The sequence below is a fragment of the Danio rerio genome, chromosome 22 (genome assembly GCF_049306965.1).
Source record: "Danio rerio strain Tuebingen ecotype United States chromosome 22, GRCz12tu, whole genome shotgun sequence".
NCBI classification, from domain to species: domain Eukaryota; kingdom Metazoa; phylum Chordata; class Actinopteri; order Cypriniformes; family Danionidae; genus Danio; species Danio rerio.
In genome coordinates this window covers 9,546,769-9,568,995 of record NC_133197.1, presented here as the reverse complement: position 1 = coordinate 9,568,995, position 22,227 = coordinate 9,546,769, and the positions used below count along the sequence as shown (strand labels likewise).

The 22,227-nt window shown below is 34.0% G+C and overlaps 2 protein-coding genes across 11 annotated transcripts in view; one reads left to right on the top strand and one right to left on the bottom strand.

The window, feature by feature from the left end:
* Nucleotides 1-607: 607 nt before the first annotated feature.
* blf (bloody fingers) overlaps nucleotides 608-22,227 on the bottom strand; it is a 201,498-nt gene continuing 179,878 nt past the window's right edge. Inside the window, exons 2-3 of one of the 2 annotated variants that reach the window (XM_073936466.1) lie at nucleotides 5,345-5,471; nucleotides 608-2,440 (exon numbers count right to left, since the gene is read on the bottom strand). In XM_073936466.1, the coding sequence (XP_073792567.1) occupies nucleotides 1,050-2,440; nucleotides 5,345-5,471 (1,518 nt within the window). In that variant the 3' untranslated portion in view covers nucleotides 608-1,049. 2 annotated transcript variants of the gene reach the window in all.
* Nucleotides 7,860-21,987, top strand: si:dkey-253d23.8. 9 transcript variants are annotated; one of them, XM_073937308.1, is made up of 6 exons: nucleotides 7,860-7,937; nucleotides 8,694-8,797; nucleotides 9,970-10,043; nucleotides 17,505-17,655; nucleotides 19,401-21,348; nucleotides 21,556-21,987. In XM_073937308.1, exons 4-6 carry the CDS (start codon nucleotides 17,601-17,603, stop codon nucleotides 21,671-21,673), a joined length of 2,121 nt encoding a protein of 706 aa, XP_073793409.1. In that variant the 5' UTR covers nucleotides 7,860-7,937; nucleotides 8,694-8,797; nucleotides 9,970-10,043; nucleotides 17,505-17,600; the 3' UTR covers nucleotides 21,674-21,987. The 9 variants fall into 9 exon arrangements, 6 of the variants coding, with proteins under 6 accessions (XP_073793409.1, XP_073793412.1, XP_073793407.1 ...); XM_073937311.1 differs by having other exon boundaries at nucleotides 19,401-21,352; XM_073937306.1 differs by having other exon boundaries at nucleotides 7,917-8,143.

Sequence of the window (22,227 nt, the reverse complement as noted above, 5' to 3'; positions counted from 1 at the left end):
AACAAGTTGAACAGTTTATGGTTCGTAGGCTAGTGCTATACTTGTTTGATGATTATAAACATTTCAATTGGATCTAGGCATGGGACGATACTGTTTTAAAGGTATACAGCGGTTTGAAAAGTCAAGGTTTTTAAACCACCAATTTCTGCTATACCATTTGTAAGACAGCTGTTTTTTTTGTTGTTGTTGTTGTTTTAGGACAAAAATATCTCCAGCAGAAATATATAAAACATGCAGTTTTAAATTGTTTTTGTTTTAACCCAGACATTTAAAAAGAATATAATTTAGAGCTGTAATCACAATACCTGAAACTGTGAAATTTTTATCTAAGGATATCATATCAGAATTGTATACCAGACAAAAAATGTAATAATTTATTCACCCTTTTTCAACAATTTGAAATTTAAAAGGTTATCTCAAAGCCGTGACTTAAATCTTGGCATCTGATTACTTTTTTGTTTATATTAGTTCTGAATGATTTGGCTGTAAGATATTGCTGTAATTGTGAAAGAAATAGTTTCAATCTCTGGAAAATATACATTTGTGGGTACAATGAATAACAAATGCTTTTAATAATGATTACATGGTGAAAAATATACACGAAGAGTAAATGTAAAAACAGACTGTTCTTTATTGGCATAAAAGATAAACAAAACACTTCAAGAAAAGAAGACAAGATGTGGATATTTCAACCACAAAAATAAAAACGTGAAAACCTTTTCCAGGTTCCTGAGATGAAAATACAATCATTTCCAACTTCATAATGTAAAATAATCTAGGTTATCTAATAGGCTACTAATATTATAAAAGCATAGGGTTAAGAGAAATCGTTATATTGAGGGAGGAGTTGAGTTGTTCTGAATCTTACACTTGAAACAACAACTATCAATGATATTTCTGTTATGAATCATACAAAAAATGCAGCTTTTATAAACATAATTTGACACATTTTGAAGTTCAATGTGATTTTTAAACCATGTTTTTTTTATGTTTGACTTGAACAGAAGAAAAACTCTTCCCACATGAAGGGCAGACCGCTTACTTCATTGTTAATCCTCTTCTGAGCTTTCAGATGGATCGCTCCTCACAGTGTGGGTCTTCTCGTGGTTTTTCACATAATCTAACCGCTTGAATGTCATGTCGCAGTGTAAACACTTGTAGAACTCTCCTCCTGAATGAACTTTCTGGTGCAGCTTCAGTTCATTCTTCGTAAAATAGGTCTTCCCACAATCAAAGCACATGTGATTCTTTACACCGGTGTGTCTTTTCTGGTGTGATCGTAAACTATTTGCCAGACGGAAACCTTTACCGCAGACGGAGCACTTATGAGGCTTCTCCTCTGAATGAGTTTTCAGGTGGTTCTTCAGGCATGATTCCCAAGTAAAGCCTTTGCCGCACTTCTCACAGCGATATGGTCTGATTACAGAATGGGTGGCCAGATGTAATTTAAGCAAGCTTAACCTACTGAATCTCTTCCCGCACTGATCACACGTGTGCGGCTTCTCTCCAGTGTGGATCTTCATGTGTTCATTAAGGCTTGTTTTAAGTGTGAAACTCTTCCCGCATTGATCGCATGTGTGCGGTTTCTCTGCATTGTGAAATTTCTTGTGAATTCTAAGGCTTGCTTTTTGTGTAAAACTCTTCCCGCATTGATCACAAGTGTATGATTTCTCTCCCGTGTGGATTCGCTTGTGAGACTCGAGGGCGTGTGTGTGTCTAAACGCGTGCCCACATTGATCACACGAGTACGGCCTTTCTCCAGTGTGGATCCTCTCATGTACTACTTTAGACGATCCGTTACTGAATCTCTTGTCACAGTGTGAACACTTGTACGGTTTTTCTCCGGTGTGAACTCTCTGGTGCTGTTTCAGTTCACAATTTCTTACAAAGGTCTTCCCGCACTCAAAACACATGAAGTTCTTCACTTCGTGTCTTTTCTTGTGTTTTTTTAAAAGAATCAATTGAGCAAAGCTCTTTCCGCACACAGAACACACGTGAGTCTCTTTCTTGCCATGAGTTTTCAGGTGGTCCCTCAGACTAGATAACCAACGAAAACTGTCACCGCAATGATCACACTTGAATGGTTTTTCTTCAGAATGAACTGCAGCGTGGGATTTAAGGCTACTTGCAAGTCCAAAACTTTTACCGCACTGATCACACGTGTGCGGCTTCTCTCCGGAGTGAATGATCATGTGTCTCTTAATGTATCCGCTACTCGAAAAACTCTTCCCACACTCTTTGCACGAGAACGGTTTCTCTCCAGTGTGGATTTTCACGTGAGCAGTAAGGCCACTTTTTCGTGCAAATTTCTTCCCACACTGAGGACACTTGAAAGTCTTTTGGGCACTTTTAGTTTGTGATGTTTTTGGTGTTTTGACATGACGCCGCTTCTTTTCCACTTCACTCATTTCTTCACTCTCCTCGCTCTCTTCCATCAGATCTACAATGAAAAATAATACATTTTCATGTTTAAATCATTTAAAACAAAGAGAAGTAGTAAAACAGTAGCAACAGAAACTATGCAAGCTCAGCAGGGGCGAACCAATATGCAAGGTAAGCAGCCACTAAGGGCCCCGGGGAATTAGGGGGCTTTGACCAATCCCAAGAAGCCTATATTAATCATATAAAGCTGAAGTCAAAATTATTAAACCCCCTAAATTATAATCCCTTGGTTAATTATTTTTTTTCCCAATTTCTGTTTAACGAAGAGATTTCTTCAACATTTTCGACATTATTTTTAATAAATAATAGTGATAAATAAGTGAAATTACATGTATATACAGTTAAAGTTTGAATTCTTATTGCCCCTTTTTTTTGTTCTTAATTTCTGTTTAATGTAAATACGATTTTTTCAGCACATTTCTAAAAATAATAGTTTTAATAACTCATTACTAATAACTGGTTTATTTTATCTTTGCCATGATGACAGTAAATAATATTTGACTAGATATTTTTCAAGACACTTCTATACAGCTTAAAGAGACATTTAAAGGCTTAACCAGGTTAATTAGGTTAACTAGGCAGGTTAGGGTAATTAGGCAAGTTATTGTATAACGATGGTATGTTCTGTAGACTATCAAAAAAATTGCTAAAAGGGTCTAATAATTTTGACCTTAAAATTTATTTATTTATTTTTAAATAAAAATTGCTTTTATTCTAGCTAAAATAAAACAAATAATACTTTCTCCAGAAGAAAAAATATTATCAGACATACTGTGAAAATGTCCTTACATCATTTGGGAAATGTTTAAAAAAGAAATCAAAGGGGGGCTAATAATTCTAATTTCAACTGCAGCTTTTTTATTTTATAAATTTACCATCATATGTTGTAAATCTTTCTATAACCATTAGGGTTATTACTTCCTATCAAAACCTGGGGCCCCATGAATAGTGGAACTTTACGATATTTTAATTTAATTTTACATTAGGTAGATAGAGGTTCCATGTATATAAATGTATTTTTAACATGCAGGTTATTAACGTCATAAAAAGGAATCTACATTAAAAAATAGGGCCCCATACTGGAATTTGCTTTGGGCCCCCTAACGCTCAGCAAGCTTTGTAAGGCTTCCTGTAAAGTCTGTCTAATCTCTCTTTTTGACTAGTCCATTTTTTTAATACTATTTTTTAGATAAAAGTCGAAAGTCACAGCCCAAATTTAGCCTATAGTTTTAGTTAATAAATCTATATTTTGACATCTACAAGATGACATAAAAGCATTTGGTCGCTGTAATTTTCCATTTAAGTAAGCCAACTGAAACACTTATAGTGAACTATCATGCCATTTTAAACTTTCCACATTTAAGATCTTCTTTGTTTAAAATGAATGATCTACACTGCCTTAATGGGACACAATTTTAAGTGGCAAGCATTAAGTTGCATTGTGTCATGCAGGTCACATCTTTTAAAACGAATAAACATTTATTTTACCTCAGTATCTTCTACATCAGGGGTTCCCAAACTTTTCAACCCACGACCCCCAAAACAATGATGTCAGTGACTTGGGACCCCCATTTTTCATGGTGGTTATACTTTAAAAATACACAACTATAGGCATAAATAAACATGAGCATATTGACAACATACAAATGCAACAGTCTAATAACCGTATAATGTTTTTTGTAGTCATTCATTAATTTAATTTAAACAAAAAAATTAAAGGCTGATGGCTGATTTTTGTTTGTATGTTGTTGTTGTTGTTTCTTTAACATAACTATTAACTATCTTCTGTAGTTTATGAATAAAATATGGTAATTCTAATAGTTTACTCAAATTTATTTGAGTTTTGGAAATCACTAAGCGACCCCTTGTCATTGTCCCGCGACCCCCCCAAGGGGTCCCGACCCCCACTTTGAGAACCACTGTTCTACATCAATGGTCTCAAACCCAATCCTTGGAGGGCCACAGCTTTACATAATTTAGCTCCAAGCACATCCAATTCACACCTGCTTAACAGTCTCTAGTATTTTTGAACGCCTTGATTAGTTAGATCAGCTGAGTTTGATCATGGTTGGAGCAAAACTATGCAGAGCTGCGGCCCTCAGGGAATCAAGTTTGAGACCCATGTTCTAAATGAAGAGATCAACTGCAAAAACATCTGAATGTTCTCCTACAATGAGCATTTTTTTTCATAGTCTCTTATGTTTATGCTTTATTATTTCACTAATTAATCGCATATAAGTTATATCTCTGAGCCTACACACAAGAGTCTGAGAAAAAATGCACATTTTAGAAGAAAATATTAAATGGCGTTTAGAGGTTTTTGCATCCAAACTCTTCACATATTGTCAGTGCTTAACTGCTTCCTACAGCACTTACATTTAAACATGTTTTCATCTCATTTTAAACTAGAACAATTTAATACATGCTTATATCTGTTTGACTCTATTTAGATTATGATATTAATACACCATTGATGCCATTGAAGGAACCTTGTGATATAGGTAAGATAAGAAATAATGAACAAAGTCTTTGGCTTAATGATAAAGTTTAATGGCTTAAAAATGCTCTTTGCATGTGGTCAATTATAAAAAAAGACATTGTTAATTACAGAAAAACGATCTGGCAAAATTATTTTGATATCTTATTTCATTTTAAATATTCCATCTTTACTACTAGATGCTTATAAAATCATGCAATTTATAAACTATGTAAAATTTAACAACATGATTAAAAAAATGTGAACCAAAACAAATAACCAACACATCAGGTTCCTTTTTGAATCAACAAGGCCATTGCAAATGTCCTTTATGTAATTAATCTTACTTTTTATATTGCAAACCCTAAATCTAATAGCTGCTTGAAATTCTATAACATAAATGTCTAGTCAAGAATAAAAACCTACCACTTAGGTCTTCTTGGTCCATTATGCTGGTTTCTGGATCACTCATTTTCTCTGTGTTCTCCCTCCACTTGCAGACTGACAAGAATCTTCCGGTATTTATAGGCAAACTGCAGTGGGAGGAGCTTCTCTGAAGGAAAATAATTTTGTGGTGGGAGGAGCAAATATGTCAGAATCAACACTAAAGACATTTTATTTGAGTAAAAACTTAAATGTTTACTTATCAAAAAGTTCACTGAATTTATTTCACAACATATTCATTAGATTTTACTTTATTGTCATTACACATGTACAAGGCAAGGAAATGCAGTTTAGATCTAACCAAGAGTGCAATATAGCAGCAAGTGCAAATGTACACATTATATACAAGTTGTATTAACTATGAACAGATATTTACAATAGATGAATATATGTACAGGTTGCTAATAATAGTTTAAAAACCAGAGGTATGCAGATAGATATTAACATAATTACAAGCAACGTGTTTTGGTGCATTTAAACAAAACAGATTCAATAAACAGATATATTTATTAAAATAATATTTTAGTCACCAAACAGATTTAGATATTGAAAGACATTACAATCAAATGTAAGCAAAATATTGCAATATACAACCTACAAAATTTCAACAATTAATTTTTTTTGCTTCTTTTGATTTTTCCTCTTTTTTACATTTCTTTTTAATATTTTTCTCTAACATATCAATTTGAGTGTATTAGTTTTGGCACCGTTATTGTAGGTTGTTTTGTTAGATATGCTCCAGATTGGGTTTCAGTACTGACTAATCTATTGTATATGCACAAATATAATACTGTATAGCTTTCTATTAAAAATATGAATGTAAAAGATAGATTTGTGAGGGGTGTACTTATATATGCTGAGCATTGTATATGTACAGTAGGCATGTACAATTCAAGAAGAATTTGTTAAATTTACATTTATTGAGTTAAGCCATTTTTATGGCTTTTATTAAAATGTGGGCAAATTGTGTGTGTGTGTGTGTGTGTGTGTGTGTATATATATATATATATATATATATATATATATATATATATATATATATATATATATATATATATATATATATATATATATATATTTATAGCTTATGTATAAGCAAGATTAATCACCATGAAAGCAACAACATGTGACTTGGTTTGTTTATACCATATACATTATATTTTATTATTAAAATTCACATTAGGTTTCTGTTTTGCCAGGCTGTTTTTACACATCTATGGCATACATTTATTCTTAATATCCACGATAATAAGAATAAAAGAGTACTATATAATAATACATATATAGAAATATAATAATACTATATAATACATAGAAGAAGACTATAAATAGTCTAAAATAAACACTATAGAAATATAGGGTATTTACAAAATAGTATAAACGAGGTAAATCGCAGATTAGGACATAAACTAAAAAGGTCTATTCACATCAGTCTTACATGAATAAAATGAGGTTTAAGTGTCAGTTTACGGGTGATCTGCAGACATCAGCATGATGGATGAGGTGAAAACGGGAACTGTTGCTATGAATTTAAATAAGAAACATGGATAACAAAAAAGGAGAATGGACAGATAGTAATCTCTAGTCAAACCCTGCTTAAATACAACTCAAGCATGTGCAAATAAATTAACATAACTTTCTTTTTAGATGTTGTGGAACAGAATGACAGAAAAATCATGCTTAAAACTTGTAATTCCAGTTAAATTGTTTTGCAAGTGGTTCATGAAACAGCTAAAAAGCTCACTTGACAGTTAAACGTCATTACTATTATAGTCCCGCAACAAGAGAAAACCGCAAAAGTTTAACGCTTCAGACAATAATATTTAGCAATAGGTATATTTTTTTTCCATAAAATTATTTGTTAACCACTCACAATGAATAACATATTTTGTTATCAAAATATACTTACATATATTTGTCCGTCTTGATTAGTAAAGGGCTCAGCAACTCGCAAAGTGGAGATTTTATTCTTTGGTTCAGCCCGCCCGCCTATACCAACATAGCAACATCAAGGGGGAGGGCAGATGCAACAAATAGATATTAGATTTGTTTTATTGATTTATATAATAAATATTTGTTTTATTATTGTTATTATCGCAGTGATAAGTTAATTAGTATGTTTACTTAAAGTAGATAGGTCGTTAACATTTTGTCTGCCTAAAATGTTAATGTGTGTATCTCCCCTATAAAATGTGAATGTTTAGTTCTCTTCTGTTGGTGTACAAGTGTACTTGGATACATTGCAAACAATAATTTATTCAGTGTACGTTAGTTCTTTAAAATTATCTGATGAAAATACGCGTTTATGATGTCTAAAGTTAACTACACAAATATTGTGTACTTTTAGAAGCGGAGTTAGTTATGACTGCAGGAGTTTTATGATATAAATAGCAACCACTACAAGTACATTCTATTCAGTGTGAATGTAGTTTATAACCAAGTAATTTCGCCTACTTTTAAAAACTCCGATATAACCTTATCAGATGCTGTTAGATTCAGGATGCAGCCCCCACTCCGTCTCCTGACGGTGACGTCACAATCAACGCGCCGTTTCAGTCAGTTGAGGTCTGCTGGGGTGAGATAGCGTTGTGGCTTTTATTTACATGATAACTGCTGTTTTGTCCTTTCTCTTTTGTTCAATTAGGTCATTAACTATTTGTCTGCATATTGAAACCGTTAAAACGGAGATTATACAAACCTAGATTATATAATAGTAAACAGTACGTCAAAACATGGTTACTGTACGTTTACTACAACAAAAACTCGCTTCTTTGTTGTAAGGTAAGACATGTGCAAAAAGCTTCAATATCTATGAAAACCCTTAGGTAAATTAGCTGTTGTTTAGTAGTCGTAAAGTTGTAGCTGTTTTTCTCCACATTAGCTGCCATTGTTTGACAACGGTTTTATTACAAATCACATGGTTAAACTATAACGTTAGTTTATTTAACAATATCTGAGGCTATTGTGCCTTATATGGACTATTTATCAATTTACTAATTTACAATCTTTATTGTGTCTGATTATTTCAGCATTGAATATATACCTCTCACTCTGTGATTTGTAAAGTCAGAGTAAATGTGAATGAAGATAACAGACCAAAACGTTTTGAAGTGGTAATCTTCGCATTTTATTATTTAGCAGACACCTTTGTTCAAAGAAACTCACAAATGAGTGCAATAAAATCTGCAAATTATTTCTGTGGGGAACAAAATGTAAACAGTAATGGGTAATGAACAAGTAGGTGTGAAGCTTTGAAAAATAATTGCAGTTGCATTTTGATTGATGAAGTGTTATTGTGTAAATGCTTTAAATGTGTAACTTTTTTTTGCAGATCTTTGCTTCTGCTAGAACTCTCACAAGTGAAGTAAAAAGGTTTTGAGGGCACAAATGATCTAGAATCCTGAAAAGAATCACAAAGCATCCAAAAAATAGGAGGTTGGTGTTTATTTTTTTATTAATTATAAAATATTCTAAAGAACAGGCTATAATAGACTGTAAAACCATGAATGTCCCAACATACCATTTTAAGTTCAAAGTTCACGTTATGTACAAACCTAATTCCATAAAAGTTTTTTGTTTTTTAATGTGCTTTTTTGTGGCAAATTAAAATGTCTCCACAGCCTGCATTTGAACAAATATCGCAGTAAAGCCAACATTTTATGAGTTGGATTTCTGGAGCCTATGTAAGCTGTACAATTCAACATGTATTCAAATAAAATTAAAAATTTACTAATAAATGTAATATACAAACAGTTTTATTTTTCAGGTACAGTAGGTACATTTAGCAGTAGTGTTTAAGAAATTATATGAAAACATCCTAAAATACGTAGATAATTTTAACAATAAAAGCATTACTGACCCCCCCAAAAAAATACTGTAATAGTTTAATCACTCTAAAGTTGTTTTAAACGTGAATCCTTCCTTTCTTTCCAATGAACGTAAGTTATTTTGAAGAATGTGGGAAACCAAGCAGTTGGTTATGCCCACTGACATCCATAATATGGTTTCCTGCTATCAACAGCCTGCAACTTTTTTCACATTCACCCACATTTTTCAGTAAATCTAATTTTGTGCTTAACGCAAGAAATTAACACCTTGTTAGAGTGAACAAATATTGAAACAAATAAAATATTTGAGTGTGCTATCCCTTAATGACAAGCAGCAGCATGTTTAGCCTATTTGCTTGCTGTCATTTTTAGACCTGCACACATTTAAATTAGAATCACACATTTAACTTTTTCTTAACTCTATATGTTCATTTTATACATAACGAAAAGTGTTTGCATGAAAACCTTGTGTCATTTTGACAGTTTTACTCAGGATTCCGACACTTTGTGAAAGTATTTCAAAGCCTAAATTTGAGACATATTAGACCTGGAACGTACTTAAAAACAAACTAAGGTTCTTGAAATTCAAATATAAGTCAAGTTATTATTTGTTATTCCTAAAACTTTAGTGACAAGACTTTTGTCATGTAGTGTACAATGTGTGCTGTAGCGTGATGCTACAACATTTCTTCAAGGGCAGACCATGGAGACAATTTAATCAGCCACAAACACAAATCGTCTTATTGCACAGCCCTCATTGTTCTTCTTGTTTCTCTGCAGACTAGATAGACGACAATGAGGAGAGTTAACAACTGAGCTAAGAAGAGGAGAAACATCATGATGTCAAAGCTGATGTGAGTCTTTCCTTCCTTCATCTTTTCCCCAAAACTAAACATCTGCATTCAGTGTGCAAAACGGAAACATGATGGAGCATGAGGAAAATCCCGAACAAAAGACATACCAATGTGATCTGTGTGGGTGGACTACTTTAAAACAAAAGCGCATGGACACTCACATGAAATTTCACTCTGGAAAGCCGCATGTATGTGATCAGTGCGGGAAGGGTTTCACAAGAAAAAGTGTCCTTAATGTGCACAAAAACATCCACACCGGAGAGAATCTGCACACGTGCGATCAGTGCGGGAAGAAATTCACACTGAAAACCACCCTCGAATCTCACAAAGCAATCCACTCTGAAGAGAAACCGCACACTTGTGATCAGTGCGGGAAGAATTTTGCTTCTCTTAAAAAGCTCAAATCGCATCTGCTTAGTCATTCTACTGAAAAACCGTTTGTGTGTGATGAGTGCGGTAGTGCGTTTAGTACAATAAGTAATCTGAATGAGCACAAGAAAATTCATTTAAAAGTGAAGCCTTACACGTGTTCCCTGTGCGGAATGAGTTTTCGCCATCGCTATAATTTCAATGTGCACCAGATAAGACACAGCGGCGTGAAGAATCAAGTGTGCTTTGTTTGCGGGAAGACTTTTGTTACAGATAGCGAAGTAAAACTGCATCAGAGGCTCCACACCGGAGAGAAGCCGTACAAGTGTTCGCACTGCGACAAGAACTTCAGTCGATCGTCTACTTTGAAAAAACATGAGCGGATCCACACTGGAGAAAAACCTTTCAAGTGTTCATACTGCGACAAGGGATGTAATCAGATGTCAGATCTGTTAAAGCACGAGAGGGTCCACACTGGAGAGAAGCCGTATAAGTGTTCACGCTGTGACAGGGGATTCAGTCAATCTGTTCAGCTGAAAAGACATGAGAAGAAAAAATGTATGAAGTCAGAGCAAGAAGTCACTCTTTAAAAGGTCAATCGTCAAGAAATCATTGATTGGATGCAACTCGGCATTACCAAACATGACTCAATAAAATCTGCTTCGTCACCGTTAATTTGTCCTAATTGGCAACAGGATAAGAGACCTCATTGAGTACATTTACATGGACACCCATAACTCGATTTTAATATGATTAAGACAAATCTCTGATTAAGAGTCTACCATGTAAACAGCGATTTTTTTTTTTTTTTTTTTTTTTTTTAGATTAATCCTATTCACCTTATTCTTTGCAGATGAGCAGGCGCAGCCATTGGAATCTCTTTGGCTCGAGACTTCCGGTCTCATTTACTTCCATTCATTTTTAGACGTTAAAAACTGCTCGTTATGCTGCTTGATGTGCAAACTGATATTTTCTTATTATATTATTTTAGTTGGTCTGTATAGTAATGCAAACATTTGTTTGTAGAGCAAGTAGTTTGGCTGTTTTCTGCCGTTTATTATTCCTAGTAATTTCTCGCATATGCAACTGTATCAGAAGTTCTAAAACAATCGCAAAAACAGGCGCACTTCCGCATTTTAGAATAAGGTCAATTAAGGTCATAATCAAACTAAACAGAAATCAGATGCAGATTATCACGCCCCATATTTAGGAGAAACAACATGGGCATAATAAACAAAAAAAAAAACAAAAAAAAAATGTGTTGGGGTGGTGGATTTCCCAAACAAAACAAAAACCTAATGCAAAAGATCCCCTTCGGTCAACAACCAAACTCGAACACTCAGTTAAGCGTAATTGAATAGATTTACTATAGAAAAAAGTACTAATTTTAAATGAGCATCTCTTCAGGGTTGCCACAGGCCAAATAACAAACAGAAGAATCTATTAAGTATATGAACTAAATTACCTAAAAATATTTTCTTCCTAAACATAAACATAGTTAAAAATACTCTCAAAAGAAGTTGAACGTATGAACAATGGTAACAAGATTGAATGTTGGTCGTCAGCCGAAGGGGTAAGGGAAATCCAGGTGCTCCACTCCCAACAACCTTCGCAACACAAATAAGCTCCCCGAACCCTGCCGGAAGCTCCTTTTTAAATAGGCTTTCGGGACCAGCAGCCAATCAGAGCACAAATCATGCTGGAATGGGAGCCTATAGGATAAAAAAAACACGGGACAATGAAAAAGACACATGCAATGCAATATAAAACAAAAATAATGATAAACTTTAGTGGTAACAGTGATTTTAGTCACATTATTCAAGTGCAGTACAGACATGAAATCCCTTTAATCAAACTATTACCATTGTGTAGGATTTTTGCTGTGTTTTGTGACAGGATAGTCTGTAGAGACACGGCTGTTTGACACTATTCTCTGCACCAACCGTGTCAGTGAAGGACCACAGTGTAACGACGGGGAGTGACACCAACAACAGAAGTTTGGATCCACATGCAGGTTTATTAGAATTGTCAGGCAAGCAGTGGTCAATACCGGCAAAGAGATGTATGAGGGCAATCCAGAGTCAAGGTCAAAACAACAGGCAGTTGGTCAGAGGCAGGCAGCAAACAGTATTAAATAAATAAACAAGGCAAAGATCAAAACATGGGAAAACAAGACCAGGATAACGCGTTGTAATGTCACCTTACAGATAAACAAGACTCTGCAAACTGAAGGGGTGAATGTGTGGCTTAAATAGTGTGTGTTAATCAGTCTCTGAAAGTCCTCAGGTGTGCTAATGTAATCAAGCTAGATGAGAAAGCAGGTGTGTGGGTGAAGAGCATGTATGAAGTTGAAGTCCATTAACTGGCAGATTTGTAGTTTCATGAGTGAGTGTTAACCAGCGACATCTGGTGGTTGTTCGCTGGTGAACATGACACACAGACACCTGCATCGCAAAATGCGGAGGGTTTTTATTCCCATACGGCATGCGGTATCAAATTAAAAAAAAAACAACACCATTCCTGCAGTTCATACTCTCATCTAATATCTCGTTTGTCGCAGGGGGCAAGCATGAACTATTCCTAAATGAAAGTGGAAGTGCCAAACTGCAGTTTAAGTCAACAAATTAAAAATGAAACACCCGAAATTACATAAAACTTCGGAGGAAATTCGTATAGTGTGGTGACGCAATGATGTTATTCGAATTACGTGCTATAACATGTAAATGGGATCATGAAAGGAACATTCAAAAAGCAACTCATGTAAATGCCTTAATCATATTATTGTCTTACTTAGATTAAGGTAAATAATTCCATTATTGATGTCCATGTAAACGTAGTCACTCAGAGATCTTCAGGTTCAAGTCTAAAGTTCACATCAGCTCGACGATTGAATGTGCCTGTATATAATTTTACTTCATTATATTATTCTAATTAGAGCTGCATATGATGGTCATCATCATTAGCACACTGTAATATTTTTTTTTTATTCTGTGTATACCGTGACTTGAAAGTAAGTGGGAGTGGCTAATTTGCATGCAAATATTTGATTAGATTGATATTTAGGTTGATCAATGGAGTACATTTGATATTTTCGAGGTTATAAGATGATGTATCAAAAGGTTTAACATACTTGTATACAATTTTTCTTCATTATATTTTTCTAATTAGGGCTGGGTATGATGGTATTCTGAAGCCAACATTTGAAGTGAATCAAAAAGTTAACCTGAGCTGTTTTTAGACAAGAACGGATGTTGTTTTGGTTTCAGGAATAAATTGTTAACTCTAATAATTATTAATAATTTTTAATTTTGTGTACTATAACATTTCAGCTAACTCGCATGCAGTGTCTGTAAGTGCCTGAACAAGACACTGTTTAAGAGACTGAATGAAGTGCTGACTGGACCAATTGTAGAAAGATCAGGTCAGCAATCTTACTTCTGATTGGTAGATGAACCTTTTTGGATTATCAAACTGCAAATGTGAGCTACTGTCCACCTGATGACCCATACACTTTTCTGGACACACAATTCAGACTACACGGTCCCGACGGGAAGTGAGGCAAACCACATATGGTTAATAATGGATCTGTTTCCGTTTTGTAGCCTTAAATGTAATACAAGGTATCCCAGCAAGGTTTAAGTGTGTAAAGTTTATTGGTTAGGATTTATATGTTCAAAATGTTTAACAATGCATTAAATGTACACACAATCCAGGCTGGAAGTGAGGCGAACTATGTATGGTTAATGACAGATCACTGGTTTTGTAGCATTAGATGTAATGTGAGCTATCTAAATAATGTTGATATGATTTGTATGTGTAACATGTTAATGATGCATGAATACAACAATGTTTGATTTCTTTGTTGATGTTTAATTTGATCAATGCAGTAAATTGTACAAATTTTGACTGTGTACGTTATGATGAAATATTTAGGTTATGTATGTTTTGTAACGTTTGGAAAAGAAGCTTGTGAGGCTCCACAAGGTTAAACATCTATTGCTTGTATCCATTTTGCAGTCAGTTTCATGTGTTTGATTAAAGTGTACTTCTTTATTTGTAAATGCTGAAAAATAAAGCCATTTTTCTACTCCAAGTATAATATGTATTTATTATTTGTCCAGTCTGGATGGCTAAAAATGTTCTGCAGAAATGGCAATTCTTTCCCACTCTGAATTGTCTTGTCTCTAAGAATGCTGGTTTGAGTCCAGGCTGAGTCAGTTGGCATTTCTGTGTGGAGTTTGCATGTTGGTTTCCTCAGGGTGCTCCAGTTTCTCCCACAGTCCAAAGATAAGTTGGCTGTGGTGACCCCAGATGAATAAAGAGCCTAAGGAAAATGAATGATTTAATGTTTTTGTTGGAGAAGTTGTAATAATTTTTTTACAACTCATTAGCAGTCGCTGAAAGAAAGTACACTTTATTTAGCATGAATGTAATCTGTAGCCAAGTCATTTTGCTTAGTTTTTTAACCCACATTTTTTTGTCAGATACTTTTTAATCTAGTAGATTTAGGATGCAACCCCTTTACTTCGGCTCGCGGCGATGACGTCACAACCAGCGCGCCGTTTCATTCAGATAGTGAGGTCTGCTGAGGTAAGGGAGTTATAGCTTTTTTTAACACAATAATCGGTCTTTTCTGTTTTGTGTAATTAGGTTCTGCTTGTGAAATTTTTCTGCCGTCTGAAACCGTTTGTAGCTTCGGAAAGCGCTATTAAAACCGTTTGAATCGAGATTATACGAACTGAGGTAACGTTACGTTTACTACTTAAACGAAACAACGTTTCTTGTAAGGAAAATTTGAAATGTTAAAGATAATTATGATTTATATGTAAAAATTATGTGAATATGTTATTTAGTTTAACGCAGATGAAACCCCTTTTTTGTGGTAGTAAAACTGAAATAGATGTTTTCTACCCTCCACACAATAAATACTATTTGTATGACAACGGTTTTACTTGAAATTACATGGTTAAACTTTAGTAAATGTTGCTAAACTGACGTTAATGAGTCTTCAAATAACAAATTTAATTAAAAATATAACATTTTGTTTTTATAGTGTTTTATCATTAAGTTATGTTTAAAATTAGGTTATTGTAATAACGACTTAAAGAGATACATAACTAACTTAATAAAGGATGAAGGTATGAAACAAACTAAATGTTTTATATCAGTGGTGCTCAACCATGTTCTTGGAGATTGACCTTCCTGCAAAGTTTAGCTTTAAAGGATTCGGATTTCTGCTTTCCAATCTGTCTCATGATGGACCAACGTTTATTCTTTTCATTATCCTGTTTCTCATAATTTGTTTTGTTAAATATAATTATTTGATTATTTGAATGAGTTTTTACCTTTGAATTGATTTTAACTAATGAATAAGTTAACACATTACTTAATATAAGAACTCTTTATAACTACTTTCAGGAGCCACCAAACTAGGTCAGAGGTCTAAGAGACCTTGAGAGGAAATAAGGACTGAGGAATGGAAGCAACTGTTTCTATTGTTATTTTTATGAATTAATACTGTCTAAAATTTCTAAAGTGATTTAGCTATTTTTATGGTTGATTCTCTTAAAGTGATTCTTCTTTTTATTCAAGATAGACTTTGTGTATCACGGATATGACTGCCTGAATGTAGATTATACCGGTTTTCAAACCAGGTTTGATAAAGACAGCAGAGAGTACACTCAGCCTTGGATAAGAAACAGATTGTACTTTAAGTGTGTGTGTGTTCTTTTTGATTGTTGATCCGTTTCACAGGTCTGGAGTCAGCTCTAATCAGTCTAAGGGATGTCTGACATTTATGCTTAAGATATTGTTTAGAATATTTGCACGAATATATAAAATATTTGCACGAATATATAAAATATATATATAATGGCTGATCTGCATTGGGCCATGCAGTTTGTACTTGAAAGTTTGTGTTATATACAACTCTAATTCCATAAACATTGAGGCATTTTGTAGAATGTTATAAATATAAGGAATATGCGATTCATATTTTTATTGGGAAAAGTACAGAGGAAAAAAAGCTTAAACAATATTTTATTTCAATAACTGTACCAAAGTTCACACAGAGGCAAGTTTAACATAATGTCATTTCAGCTTTCCTGTAAATTGTGTTGTTTAGTTGTAAGGAAATTGTTGAGGACAAAATCAAAACAAAAGCATCCATCACCACCATGTCTGCTTACAGAAATATATATTGAGGTTTGCAGAACTTAATGAAAATGAATTGAGGAATTAATGTTTAATTCAATAACCTGTTAAACTTAATAAGCAGTTTAGGGTATTTATGATTGCATTATATATATTATAACTTTTACATTACACAATCCCAATTGTTGGTGGTATTTTGCATTGTGTTCTTTCTAGACCAATCTAACTGTTTACATTTAGTAATTTAGCAGATGCTTTTGTCTAAAGCGACTTACAAAATTTGGAAGCATTCAGTGATTCAACAGGAATAGGCAATACACAAGAATATTAAAATTATATTTAGTATGCAAAGTAATTATACAAACTTGTTTGTGCTCAGAGAATTTAGTGCTAGAGTAAGAGTGCTTTTTACAACTACTGTTTACTGTAGTTCACAGCAAACACTGGAGTAAGAGTTTAGTTGTTATAATGTTGTATGCAAGAATTATTCTAATACACTTGAAGTGTGAAAAAAGTCTCCTAGTACCCTATCTGTAACGGTAACACTTTGGCATTGTAACTGTCCTTTGTTTGATTTTTTTTTTACTTTTCTCTCAAAAATTCACAGTTAGTATTATAAAAAACAATTAAAAGATCAGTTACAATTGTTTCCTCACAATCTATATTATTTTTTCAATAGACACAGGACTGTCAGTGATTAAATCATTAAAGGTTTTTTTTTCACAATCTAGAACAACTATATCCTCCACAGGGAGTGAATCTGGTTTAATATATTACTTAGTTGCAAGCAAAATATTAGTTAAAGCAAAATGTCTGTAGATTTGACTTATGCAAATATTATAATATAGTAATAAAATATGTTATACAAAAGAACAAATTCACTGACAATTTCACAGTGCCATAAGTTATGTAATTAATTTATGTGTTTTATTTTGGCAGTTCATTTATATAGCAGTCCTCCTGCAATAAAGCTTTACCAGTAAATGCTGAAATAATTCCATCAACCAAGAAGTGAAGCAAATTTTGTGATAGAACATGAGTGATCCAGGAGCCTGCACAATAAAACAGGAAGATACTGAAGAACAAATAGGTTGGTGATTTATTTTATTTTATTTTTTTACCTGATTTTTTTTCAGATGTTTATATGAGTTCACAATTCAAACATACTTATTTAGCAGCCATGGGCTGGTATAAGTTTCTGGCATTATGATAACCTTGGATAAAAATATCACGGTTTCATAGTATTACGGTCCTGTGATTACTGATCTAAAATAAGTTCTTTTTAAATGTCTGGGTAGCTAAACTTTTCCCCCATTTAACAAAATACATTTTATTTTAGAAAACATTTATAATATTTTGGAACAGTAAACATGTCTGGCTGAATAACAAAATAAATCATTGCCTTCAGGGGTCTGTTCTTCATACCTTGCTTAAATGATCTAAGATGATTTGGCAGATCCTGGATCTGTTCATCTTGATAACTGATCTCTCACTAATTTGGTTCTTCAAACAAGTTTGTGAATCAGATTAAAATGTCTGGATGAACTGATCTGAGATCGCTGCATGTGTTGTGAAGGACTGATCTATCGAGCAGTGTAAATACATCATCTGAATAATATTCAATTATCCATGTGAGCTAAATTACATTTTCTCAAAAATAGCTCAAATATGTTTTATCGCAGTTAGTCAAACCATGATTTTTATAGCTGTAGACTTGTGGAAACCTGTTTAAAAAGTCACACGAGCTGGATAATATTGATATTTTCCAGTGTGTGTGTTACATTTCGGTTCACTACCGGTGTGTGGTACATTCTACGTCACTTCCGGGGTGTGGTACATTCCCTTTCCGTAGGGAATCTGTAATTGTAAATTTGTTTCGGGATTTGTAAAAGTGTTTTGCGTCTTGTTAATTTGTTTTCTAAAATGTAAATTAGTTTCGTCCTTTGTAAAATTGTTTTTCCTGTGTAATTGTGTCTGATAATAGGTAAAAATGTTTTTCAAAATGTAAATTTGTCTCGAGCTTTGTAAAAGTGTTTCAAACTTTGCAGTGTTGTTTTGCACTTCCCGGCCACCGTAGTAAACGGTTTGTTAAATATGATACGCAATAACTTTCCACCTTGTTGTGGGCTGCTAGCATGGCCCTTTAATGTGTCAAGAGCAATTTATTTAGTTTTACAGTTAGAGCGGATTTTCCTTATTATATTAGTATTATTGTAGCCGGTTTTTTAATCCGTATAAAAAATAATTGGATGTTTACAAAAGCATTTTGATATAGGTAAAGCCGTCTGCAACTTTTATGAAGCATCAAATAACCATCATATTAACCTGGATCGTGTCAAATTGTCAATAACCAAATCCAGCTAACTGAGTAATCCACGTACGAAGAACAGACCCCAGGTCTCTTTGTTAGTTTTAAAAACACTGATTTACTTACAACACGTTTTAAAAAAACACACATTATAAAACATATACTTTAGGAACGGTATAACAGAAAATTTAGACTTTTCCAAACTGCGTTAAACCTTGAAACTGGTTATCATCCCACGTCTATTATTTAGTAGTTTTTACTACAGAAATGATGATTGATTAATGTCCCTTATTCAAATGAGTGCTTTAAAATGTTGATATTTGCTAATATTACGTCAGGAAATGCTTAACTTTGTCTATTGTATTGTCAATTTTGCTTTGCTAAAGTTTGCCACAGCATTTTACACGATAAAATGTGCTATATAAATCCACATCATGCACTACTTGTAAAAATCTGTTTTTCAGAAGTTTTTCAAAAGGTTGGGGTTAAAATTTCTCTCACATTTCTTTCTTTTACTTTCATTTTAGACTCATTAAAAGAGAAAAAAGAGATTGAAGATCTAATTATCAGGGGAGAGAAACATCACATAAAAACAGAAGAAAACCTTGACAGTATTTCATCAATAAGTGAAGACAATCCATGTTTCACATGCCCTATGTGTGCAAACACTTTCTCATGTGTGGAAAGTCTTAATCTTCACATTAAGATTCATAAAGAAGTGAAGCCACACACATCTGATCAACATGAGAAGATTTCCAAAACAGAAATTACAGATAATATAAAGGTCCATGCTGAGGAAACGGTGTACAATTGTGATCAGTGTGACAGGACTTTCACAGATAAGAGAAATTTAGCCGCACACATGAAATTTCACAGCGGAGAGAAGCCCTTCATGTGTGATCTGTGTGGGAAGAGTTTTCTTTATACAGGTACATTAAAAAAACACCGGAAATTACACAGCGCTGTGAAGAATCAAGTCTGCTCCAAGTGTGGCAAGAGCTTTTTCACATTCAGTCAATTAAAAATCCACCACACAGCTCACGCTACAGAAAAACCTTTCAAATGCCCTGACTGTGGCAAGGCGTTCAAATCATTACAGTGTCAACGAATACATGAGATGATCCACCGTGGAGAAAAGCCATACAAGTGTGATCAGTGCGAGAAGACTTTCAGACTGAAGAAAAATGTAGATTTACACATGAGAATCCACACTGGAGAGAAGCCGTACACGTGTGATCTTTGTCAAAGGAGTTTTTCTAGAAAGGATTGCCTTAAAGTTCACATGAAAATCCACACTGGGGATAGGCTGTACACCTGTGCTCCGTGTGACAGGACCTTCACAAATTTTGGAAGTTATAGCGCACACATGAAAGCTCACAGCGGAGACCAGGCGTACACATGTGATGAATGTGGAAAGAGTTTTCGCAATGCAAGTGCATTTAAAAGACATCAGAAAAGACACAGCGGTGTGAGGGATCACGTTTGCACTAAATGTGGCAGGAGTTTTTTCACAAAAAATGCATTAAAGGTGCACCAAACTATTCACACTTCTGAAACGCCTTATAAATGTTCACACTGTGAGAAAAGTTTCAAACGGCAAGAATACGTAAAACTGCATGAAAAGATCCACAGTGGGGAAAAGCCGCACGCGTGTGATCAGTGTGGGAAGAGTTTTAATAAAATGGCCTCCTTAAATATGCATAAGAAAATACACCGAGGTTTGAGGGATCGTGTTTGCTCCAAGTGTGGCAAGACATTTTTTACAAATAATGCTTTAAAGGTGCACCAGTCAGTTCACACTACAGAAGCGCCCTATAAGTGTTCATACTGTGAAAAGGCATTTAAATTGTCACAATATCTGAAAACACATGAGAAGATTCACAAAGGAGAACATCCGTACACGTGTGATCAGTGCGGGAAGAGTTTCAGAAATAAAGAAGGTCTAGACACACACAGCACGATCCATACCGGAGAGAAGCCGTTCACATGTGATCGCTGCGAGGCCAGTTTTGCCAGAAGGGAAAGCCTTGCTAATCACAAGAAGATCCACACCGGAGAGAATCTGCACAAATGTGATCAGTGTGGGAAAAGTTTCAGAAGATTGAGTGTTTTAAAGGATCATCTGCTGACTCATACTAGAGAGAGAATCTATAAATGTAAACAGTGTGATAAAAGCTTTTTCAGGCCAAGTTTTCTGAGGGAACACCGAAAAGTTCACACAGATGAGAGGCCATACGTGTGTTATTTGTGTGGGAAGAGTTTTCGTTATACGAGTGGATTAAAATCACACCAGAAAAGGCACAGCGGTGTGAAGGATCATGCTTGCTCTGAGTGTGGGAAGTCTTTCTATTCTGCTAGTGCACTAAAAGGTCACCAGTCAGTTCACACTACAGAAACGCCTTATAAATGTTCACACTGTAACAAAAGATTCAAGCGGTTACAATATCTGAAAATACATGAGAAGGTCCACAAACAGTGAGTGAGTTCTGATCCTGTATCTATTACTATGATGTTGTGCAGAGCTGATTATTTGGATAATTGAGATATTAAATGATTATTATTCATCAGCTTTAGTCATTGATTCAGATGTTTACCCATTCTCAATGTTTAGTATTAAGAAAATCATTTCTGTTTTTGAGCTTGTGTCTTGTTGAGGAAGCTGAACTGACCAATCTCTTGCAGGTTCAATGCACCAACTGCTGTGAAAAATATTCAGACAGACAAGAATAAATTTGAAAACCTCAACCTTTATTTAATTTTTCTTTGCAAAAATGTAAAGCAGTGTGCTGAATTAGTTTGAGTGACACAATGATGAAATTGAAGTTTGTAATCTCTGCATTGGTAAAGTGTTGTGAGGGTTTATGCAGAAATGCTTTTGCTTGACTGTGAGAACATAAATGAGTTTAAAATGAGTTTTATTGAGCTAACAATACCAAATGAAAAAGATTCCTGATTTATATGCAGTGTTGCATTTGTTTACATTTTTTTTCAATGTGTCTTAAGAGTTTGAAATTAAAGGGAAGCCCATGGATGTCAATGAGAAACATTTGGATAAAAGTTTAGTGGTTACCTTGCAGATAATTCAGCCCTTAATAAAGCAAATAAATATCTTATTTACTCATTTATTTTTTTCAGCTTTCAAGAATTAGAGACAAGCTGGAAATCTATACCAGAATCTGCCAGTTTTACTATATATATATATATATATATATATATATATATATATATATATATATATATATATATATATATTTATATATATATACATCACACACACATACACACCAAGAAAATATATTTACTTATTTTTATTTTTTGTTTTAGCCTGTTTAGAGACTTTAAATCATGATTTTC

Bases quoted from the DNA above. Each gene is read 5' to 3' on its own strand.
- si:dkey-253d23.8 (XM_073937308.1), top strand. From the start codon at position 17,601: ATGAGTGATCCAGGAGCCTGCACAATAAAACAGGAAGATACTGAAGAA. The intron at 17,656-19,400 runs GTTGGTGATTTA...CTTTCATTTTAG, and splicing joins AGATACTGAAGAACAAATAG to ACTCATTAAAAGAGAAAAAA. The intron at 21,349-21,555 runs GTGAGTGAGTTC...AATCTCTTGCAG, and splicing joins CATGAGAAGGTCCACAAACA to GTTCAATGCACCAACTGCTG.